The sequence below is a fragment of the Pempheris klunzingeri genome, chromosome 17, assembly GCF_042242105.1.
Source record: "Pempheris klunzingeri isolate RE-2024b chromosome 17, fPemKlu1.hap1, whole genome shotgun sequence".
Lineage (NCBI taxonomy): Eukaryota > Metazoa > Chordata > Actinopteri > Acropomatiformes > Pempheridae > Pempheris > Pempheris klunzingeri.
Window position 1 is genome coordinate 4,205,176 of NC_092028.1, and position 9,502 is coordinate 4,214,677.

A 9,502-nucleotide genomic window follows, 5' to 3' on the forward strand; every position below is an offset into this window, starting at 1 on the left:
TTTCCCACCGACACTGTGATGTAAAATACGGATTCAACAAACACATCTAAACAATGGGTGTATAAATCAAGTTCATATTTTGATCTGATTCTATGAGGAACCTTTTTGAAAAATTCTTGGACTCAATGAGAGATGCATTGAATCTTAAGGTCTAGAATACACTCAAGCTCACTATTGTATTCAAAGAAATCCAAAAACATCAGAGGATGCTGAATAAAGGAAGGAAGGGAGAGGTGAGTGCTTTAGAGCAGGAAACTAGACTCACTCTGTATAAACAGTAAACGGTATCTACTGAATACTGTAAACCGTCACAACAGTTGACACTTGTTGGGCGACAGCAGCAGCTGCTCTTATCCCAACAGGGTAAACCCCGGCTGTATTATGAGGGATTAAACTGCACTGAATGGAGGCTTTCCAGTTCAAATGTGGCAAACTGACACAGACTTGGTTCTGATTTTTGTCATCAGTCAGAAACAGTCGCATTAGGCCATCAGGGTTTTTACTGGAATCAGTTGGGACCATCTTGAAATAAACATCTATCCGACTTGTATCACAGACTTTAGTTCCATTTACCTTCTAGTAGCAAATCAATGGAATAAATGAATGCTGTCTTGTCATATTTTCTATTCATATTCAAACTTGATCCATTTGTAATATTCTAAAGAATATCTCATTGTATACGTGGTTTTTTTTTTTTCCAAAGAAAAGACTTTTGCACATCTTAAGGAGTCCTGGGTGGCAGGTGTACAGGTGAAAGAGCCATTAAGTTAAATACTAAAAGGTTAACTCTGCCTACACTTTCATGTAACTTTATTTAACTGAACTTTATTTCTAGCGGCCGGTAGCCCTCACTCAGATAGTCTGAAGTGCTTCGAGAGGATGGTCACGGCCCACATCAGAGTCCATTGTGGTCACTGTGGACCCTCATCAGTACACCTACAGGGAGAACCGCTCTACTGATGATGCCCCCACCCACCTGGAGAGCCAGAACTCTTATGTCTGCCTGCTCTTTTTCAACTTCACTTCTGCCTTCAATACAATCACCCCACAGACCCAGGTGCAGAGACTATCAGCACTTGGACTGAGCCCCTTCCTTGGAACCTTCCTAACCAACAGGCCACAGACCGTCAGAATCCAAGACATCCTCCTCTCCCCCGTCACCCTCAGTACTGCCTCCCCCAGGGCTGTGTGCTGAGCCCCCTCCTGTTCACCCTGCTGACATATGACTGCTCTGTGAAACACCTGAGCAGTCGTATAGTGAGGTTTGGACGACACAGCAGTGGTGGGACACATCACCAGCGACGATGAGTCAGAGCAGCAGTGGAAGTGGTCTCTAGCTTCAGGTACCTGGGCGTACACCTCATCTGGAGCTGCAACACTTCCTCCCTGGTCAGGAAGGCCCACCAGCACCTCTACTTCATCAGGAGGCTGAGGCACGCTGGACTTTCCTGAAGCCGTTTGACTGTTGAACTCTGGTGGTGCTCTGTAGCTCCCCCTGCTACCTGCAACTCCACTTTTACACCTCTACAGACCTGCCTCACTGCACGTTTCACTTTATAACCTGGCCAACTGCATTTTGCACACATGCTTATTTATCACTGATAAATGCTTGTTTTTCTAGTGCTCTTGTTGTCCAGTTTATTTATTGTCTTTGACATATAACCGGGACACGAGTGCTTAATTTCATTCCATCTCATGTGTAAATGTGTGCTGGTATGACAGTTAAGATCCACATACATACAGATCTACGTCCTATTTTCTACATTATTTATGTGTTTTTTTTTACTGTGCTGGTGTTACAACTACATCTGAGCCTCAGAGTATGAAAGGACCTGTAGCTGAGAGCGAGGAGTGACGAACAGAAAGGAGGGTCAAGTAATAAATACTTTATTTTCACATTATCATTAAAAATGCAGTCATCTGCAGGGCACAATATCTCCTCTGTACTGGACACGTTTACATCTTGTGTGACAGACATTTATCCTCATTAAATAGTATTATGTACAGCAATTAAAAACTGTTAGAGAATTCTTGTTCAGGAAATGTTCACCAAAAAAAGAAAAAGAAGCTATTGTGTTGATTATCGGCCACCTCCATTGGCTGCGCCGCCCCCAGCTCCTCCACCTGATTGGTCCTGAGCGCCAGACATCATCAGGAAGAGAACAAGAGGTACAATGTACATCCACTGTAGGGGGGAAAGAAAAAAGGGAAGTAAATACAATATTTGTTTGCAAAGCAACAAATTTAACTGATCATAGAAAACTTTTCAGCAGTTCTAGATTGGTCGCCCCAAATTAGGTTAAATTTATTGTCTCAACAGAGAAGAAAAGATTAAGTGTAAAAGACGGTGAGAGACTGTAGAATGAAGAGCAAATCTCAGGGTCAAATACCAAATACATGCTCAATAAAGTAACACAGACAATTAAGATTTGGGATTTGTTGATGGTTTAACATGGAGGCCTCCTCATCCTAAGTACTTTGAATTAAAAGAATTGGATATTGGCAGTCATCAGTCTGAAATGTATTTGGCATTGGACCTGGAAAAAAACATCAAAGAGTAGAAAAAGAGGAATGAATGGGAAACAAGGGGGTAGGTTTCAGTTAGTAATCTTGCTTACAAGTTAAATACATAACTTGACAGAGGAGGAAGGGGGACAGAACGAGCCACAAGTAAGAAAACAGTACTTCAGTGGGAATCAGCTCTGCTCTCTTCCTCCCCCTGCTGGGGGCTGTGCTGAATTGGTGACCATGAGGAAGATAGCACCTCCAAGAATCAAATACCACTGGAACACAGCACAGCACCAAGTCAACACACTGTCACTGGATGCTGCACAGCACAGAGTCAACACAGAGTCAACACAGGGCACTGAACACAGCACAGAGCAAAACAAGACAGAGGGATCGTAGAAGAGCTCAGACAAGCCAAGCTGGGAGACGCCTCAGCTCGAACTGTCAGGAGATAGACAAGATCTAATTTCCATGATACTAATGTTACATGTGCTAAAAACATGCAAAACATGTACATAGTTCAAATAACTTCTGGAGGGTTAAGAATTGTTTGGATCAGTATGTTTTTTTTGGTCAAATTTGATGAAAAAAGATTTTTGTACTTTTTGAATATGTCAACCTCAATGCTTTTGTGAACTATTATGGTTTACTGACTCATTTACCCTTTTAGCTGAGGTTGTTCAGATTTTAGAGATATAAAGCACTTGAAGATACTCCAAGAAATGACATCACAATAGGCAAAAATACCAATGTAGACACAGGTGGACCATTTAAGTTCAAAGGGTTGAGCAGTCGTGGGTATAAAATTTGGGGGCAATTCCAAACCAAGCTGGTGCGGTTCTTTTATGGTATCAAAGACCAGTGACAGCATGTTGTGAGAGTGGATCTATGATCTTTGCATTAATCAATTTCCTGGTTGTGAAACCACTAAGTGATAGTTCAAATCTTTTGAAGTGGGGTTGTATGAGGTACTTACTCATAGTTAGTGTATTAGCAACAGTAGATGGCAGTCAGAATGCTCAGATTGGAGAAACATGCTGCCTTCAACTGATACTCCTGAGTTTGTAGTTAGAACATGGGTAGTCGTGCACAGGTAGCCCTTTCTGACAGGGAACTGAAGCTGAACCATTTTATCGCTCTCAAAGCCACCAGACTCCATTGACAAAAACAAACACTTTTCCTTGCTGGCCTAGTTGCTGTGACTGTGGTGTTTTAACAAGTTAATTCAATTTTTAATCTGAACTAACCCTCTAAAACACCTAAGTTACACAATAACACCAACAAACTGACTGACTGAGGCAGCGGTAGGAAAAATTACTATTTTTGTTAATGGAGCCTGGTGCCTTTGAAGAGAGCATAGATGGATACAACAACCTAATTTCCTCCTCTGTCTAACCTTGGTCCGAGAGGGCTGTCTGACTGCAAGGTAAAGGCGGTGCAAATATTCTAAATATAACGTATACTTTCTACTACTTTTTTTCCTTAAGTTTCTAAAATCTATTTCGCTGCTGTCCCTGTCCGCAGCATTTTGTTGCTTAGCTTCAGAGCTGGTAATCCTGCTTCTAAAACTGGGGGCACTCACCCGTTATCTGCTGTAGGTAATTCAGTAGATGACTATGGACAAGTACTTAAGACCCGACTTATAAAAAATCCGAACTATCCCTTTAAGAAAGTGATCTTTTATGTATAAGCAATGTATAGCCTGTATTCCTACCAGATCATTTGGTAACCATGGTAACATATACACACGTCAACAAGCGAGTGCAGAGATTTTCCCTGATCAACCAGACAGTAAAAAAGGGGCTCCTACTGCTCCATAAGATCTTTGTTACAGTAGTAAAAATAAACACCTCAGGCTCAGTAAAGCACATGAGAGCATGAATTGCTGTCAGTCACCAGAATTTAAATTTCCCTATGTGACTCCATGCAGCACTGAAGATGCCAAATGTGACCAAAACTGTCCGTTTAGTCATTCCATATGACTTCATTTCTACTAACCATGTTTAACGTAGCTACAGACGTGAAAGCAGCCTTAAACAGTAATGACCGAAACATGGTAGAGTGAAAACGCAGAATCACTGGGACACTAAAGGATACATTTCTACATTTTCACCACCAAAAATGACACAAAAAAATCTTACATTTCAGTACTTAAATGCCCTTTATACTATATTTTAAGATGCATTTTATGCTGTATGCATATAAAAAGTTGTGGTTGGTCTGATGGAGAAAATAATAATGAGCAAAATAGTCATTAACTATGTAGGCCATTAGAATCATCAGAGCCCAATTACTGCAGGCAGAAAGTATGTCTTTAGGCACTGCCTGCCAGCCTTATCAGCAGTTTTCAGTATGAGTACTTACATATTTAGCAAAGAAAGATTTCTGCTCTTGTGGATTCTTCCCTTTTTTCTCAGACTCCTGTTCCATTCGTTCAAGGAACAGAGCCGTCTCAGGTCTGGAAGAAAGTTGGCAATTAGTATTCAAACAAACTCCAAAACAGAAAATGTATCTGAAAGGCAGAAAAGTGCAGAGAGACTTGTTCTACCAATGGGGAAAAGACATCACGCTGCTATGCCAATTCAAATATAAGTGAATCAAAGAAATATGAAAAAGCTACCCAAGAGGATTTCACTAATGCACAGGCCGCTATAGACATGGTTGGTAGCAATGTGCTACCATAAGCAGACAAGCTTTAGCAAGTAGTGAGGAAGGAAGAAAGCCCAAAGCAGAAACTAAAAAAAATGTTCTTAATAGCAGCAAAAAAATAAAATCTAAAAATATAATCTAATGTTGGACTGACCCTGGTGCATTGACAGGAGCCATAACGCTGAGAGTGGTGTTAAAAACCTCAAGATCAACTTCATCCTCAACCTCCGTGCCCCTACAGGCTCCAGGTAACGTCACTATGGAGACACCAATGAGGTACCCAGAGACGTCAGTATGGAGAGAGATGACATCGCTCAGATGGGACTCAACCATGGCACACTGAGGATCAGAGCAGCATAGAGGTTCATGTTAGAGTTACAGCGCTAATCAAAAGTTTTCTCTTCTCATTCAATGCTTTTTCTTTATTTCTATCATTTTTTACATTATAGAACAATATTGAAGACATCAAAACTGTGAAAGAACTGGGGCTGGGCCATGATTTTCGAATATTCGTTTAAATCATACAAAATCTAATAGTTTACACAACTATCACCTTGTTTTGGAAAGTATATTTTCCTCAGTTTTTACCCGGCACCTGGTAATATGCCCGTTAGGAACAGTAGACTGATACGGGATGTTGAGATGGAGTCAGGTGTGTGTAAAGATGTGGGCGCAAATAGTCTGATCTTTCCTTGTTTGGGTAGCCTGAGCCCCAATTCATTCTGATCCCGGCTCTCTCCTCTCCTCCCTCCCGCTGCAGCGCTTGGTCCGGGTGAACAGAAGATGTTGTGGGCAGTGACGAATCAACGTCTGCTTCATACTAATTCAAACATGTAATTCTGCCACAAGTGTTTCAGCAATAAAGGCGAAAGAATTGGCTGATAGTTAAAACAGCAATGTAGTGAACAGTGAATGAGCTAGGCCCGCTGCACCTAGCGGCACGGGTAGTGTGTATGTGTGTGTGTATTTTTGCTTGAAATACACATCCCTAGAAAAAACACATATGGAAATATGTAGCAAACAAAAAGTGTTAAACCAACCAATATCGGTTTTATATTTTGGATTCTTCAAAGGAGCCACTGTTGCCCAGAGGTGCTGAGTGCTTGTTGGCTGCTTTTCCTTCACTCTGTGGTCCAACTCTTGTGGATTGTGGAGGCCAGGTCATCTAACACAGCACTCCATCACTCTCCTTCTAGCCCTTACATAGCCTGGAGGTGTGTTTGGGCTCATTGTGGTTACAAAACAAATGATGGCCCCACTAAGTGTAAACCAGGGGTGTCGCTGCAGAATGCTGTGGTAGCCATGCTGGTTAAGTGCACCTTGAATCACCAGCAAAGCCCTCCCTCACATCATCACACCTCCTCCACCATGCTTCATGGTGGGAACCACACAAAAGCACAGAGTCCACAGGTCTAATGTCCATTCCTTGTGCTTCTTGGCCCAGCAATTCTCTTCTTCTTCTTCTTCAGTGGTGGCAGCTTTGCAGCAATTTGACCATGAAGGCCTGATACATCAACATCCGCTGTTCTCTGAACAGCGGATGTTGAGATGTGTCTGCTACTTGTAATCTGTGAAGCATTTATGTAGACTCTAATTTGAGGTGCTCTTAATTTGTGGATTCTGAGGCTAGTAACTCTAATGAACTTATCCTCTGCAGCGGAGGTAAATCTTAGTCTTCCTTTCCTGGGGGGGCCTCATGAGAGCCAGTTTTAAACAGCGTTTAATGGTTTTTATGATTGCACTTGAGGGTCTTAAAGTAACATTGGACTGTTGTTCCCCTTTACTTCGATGAGTTGTTCTTGCAATAATATGGATTAGAACAGTACTCAAACAGGGCAAAGCTGTCATCGAAACAAAAGGTGGCTACTTTGAAGAATCTAAACTATAAAATATATTCTGGTTTGTTTAACATTTTGTGTTTACTACATAATTCCATGAGTTAATTCATAGTTTTGATGTCGTCAATATTAATCCACAGTGTAGTAAATAATAAAAATAAAGAAAAATCAATGAATAAGAAGGTGTGTCCAATCTTTTGACTGGTACTGTATATCAGTCAGTTAGTATCACTTATATCACACGATGGATATGATGCTGTTCAATCTAAATCAATATTCCACTTATTTTAGAAAGCCCTTAATCTGAATTACCTATCTGGCTAGGTATTTAAGATTTCACATCATTCTAAATGAACTTTTATTCTTACAAATCCTTCATTTAAGAAGAGGGATTTGGGTAATCTAGCTACACATATCTTAAAAACAGAACGGAAACAACAATGACCATTTCTAAATTAATTACGTATTTTAAGTCAACGTGTTAAGACAGTCAGTCTCATTAATGACATGTCATACACAGAGCAGACTTCTCAAACACAGATGAAACTCTTCATGTACGAACACTCTTTAAGTTCCTTAGTACAGCCTTATCAATTAATTCTAAATAAGAGTTTCACTGCAGATGATTCCCTGGTGATAATGAGTGAAATACGTACGGCTCTGACAAATGCTGTGAGGTGACCTTCCATCTGCCGCTCTGTCTGTCTGTCAGCCTGCAGGAAAACACGGGGCACTCTGATTCTGTACAGACCGTCCACCGCTGCCACTTCCTGTGGAGTCAATCGAGTTCAAAACAAACATGTTAGAGATGCACGTTCACGGCATGCCATGGTGATGACACCCAGATCCTTTTGTATGACCTCTGGCTCTCTGACAAAGGACTTTGTCTGTACACATGTCTGCTCACCAATGTTAATTGCATTATGAATTGTTGCCATGAAGCTTTTCCAGCAGCCCTCTGGTCTGTCATTATCCACGAGTACTATGCTTCCAATCAGAATTTACATTTGTTGATGAAGAAGGAGGAATCACACAACCTCTGCATGATTTTAATCATTTCCATTTTGGACACTACCACAGTCCACATTCATACAACCTTATAATATTTCACCTTCAGTTTGGCTCGGTCTCCCTCTGATAGCTGGCTCTGAGATAATGTGACTCCGGGCTCTCTGCCACCTTTCAACACCAGCGCTCCACGGACTCGAAACCTTGCTACATCATCTGGAACGAGGTCAATAGTACAGCAGCATGAATAGCACAAATTGCGTGAATTAATGAAATATGAAAAGCATTTTTTTTTTTTTTTACAAGAAAATTCTGCAAGCCTATTGAGCTATCTGTGTAGACTGAGGAAGAAGAAGAAGAATACCTCACTGGGAAACAGAATAAGTAAAAATACTGCACAGCTATTTAATGTAAATGTTGCAGTTACTCTACATGACGAGTTTCACAGACAACGACGGCAGGTATGAATATCTCCACTTCTGTTTAACCAGGTCAATTAATTGATTGATATATCGAAAAATATCCAACTGATGAGATTTTTGAATGAAGTCTGGTGTGAAGGTTTCTCCATTCGGTTATGGCGTTAATGCTGGTAGCACAATGCTACCTAGCTAGCATTTGCAATAACGTATTATACAACGTAAATGTACAATAATAACACTTTCTCACCGACTTCAAATGAGTGTTCAAGAGGCACGGAGAAACCACTCAATTCAGTGTCCATGGAATCGCCAACCTGACAATAAAGATAAAACGTACCGTTAGCCTTCAGCTGGTCAAAGCTAATGCTAATCTCATAGTTAGCAGGTGCAGCTTCCGCTTAACCGCAATCTAATGCTACGGTTAAACTAATACATTCACACTTACCCTTCTGCCATTATTGCAACATGCAAAGTTCGTACATAAGACAAATAAAACAGCTGAAACAACTATAATTTTCATTTGTAATTGACGAGCCATTGTGACGGAAATGTGCACCGGAAGACAGCGTCAATGACTGCATCACTATTTCAACTTCCGGGGTGATTTTTTTAAAGAACAAAAGTACATGACGTAATTCCTCTTTTCTTTTCTTTTAAAACAAGTTTTAAAATGTTAATTTGGGAGCTTTTGTATACTAAAGCTCAAAAAACTTAGCTTGACTAAGCTAAACAGCATAAATCATTATTGTTCCTTAATTAATTATACATCATATCTTATTTTTAGTCTTAACAAACATGTTTGTGTTAAGTGAAAACCCTCATACACGCATACGCACACACACACACACACACACACACACACACACACACACACTGTGCACAGGCGCACTTAATTTGTGCATGCTGAGCTATTTAAGGTATGTCCTGACCTACTTATGTGCTTGTTTATGCACACCTCTCAATATCTATCAACTTGCTTCTCTTCAACTTGCTCACTGTGTCTGTGTGTTTCTGTGTGTTATCATCTGCGATGCCAGTGCTGCATGCGCAGACACAATATTTAGCCTTTGAATTAGT

At 40.8% G+C, this 9,502-nt stretch overlaps 1 protein-coding gene across 2 annotated transcripts; it reads right to left on the reverse strand.

The window, feature by feature from the left end:
• Window positions 1–1,871: 1,871 nt before the first annotated feature.
• Window positions 1,872–8,992, reverse strand: emc10 (ER membrane protein complex subunit 10). 2 transcript variants are annotated; one of them, XM_070848024.1, is made up of 8 exons: window positions 8,871–8,992; window positions 8,673–8,739; window positions 8,107–8,219; window positions 7,652–7,765; window positions 5,312–5,496; window positions 4,873–4,966; window positions 2,686–2,783; window positions 1,872–2,185 (listed from the first exon to the last, which is right to left on the reverse strand). In XM_070848024.1, exons 1-7 carry the CDS (start codon window positions 8,961–8,963, stop codon window positions 2,697–2,699), a joined length of 753 nt encoding a protein of 250 aa, XP_070704125.1. In that variant the 5' UTR covers window positions 8,964–8,992; the 3' UTR covers window positions 1,872–2,185; window positions 2,686–2,696. The 2 variants fall into 2 exon arrangements, with proteins under 2 accessions (XP_070704125.1, XP_070704124.1); XM_070848023.1 differs by lacking the exon at window positions 2,686–2,783.
• Window positions 8,993–9,502: the final 510 nt, after the last annotated feature.

Bases quoted from the DNA above. Each gene is read 5' to 3' on its own strand.
- emc10 (XM_070848023.1), bottom strand. From the start codon at position 8,963: ATGGCTCGTCAATTACAAATGAAAATTATAGTTGTTTCAGCTGTTTTA. The intron at 8,740-8,870 runs GTAAGTGTGAAT...CTTTATTGTCAG, and splicing joins GTTGCAATAATGGCAGAAGG to GTTGGCGATTCCATGGACAC. The intron at 8,220-8,672 runs GTGAGAAAGTGT...ACCTCGTTCCAG, and splicing joins TGAACACTCATTTGAAGTCG to ATGATGTAGCAAGGTTTCGA.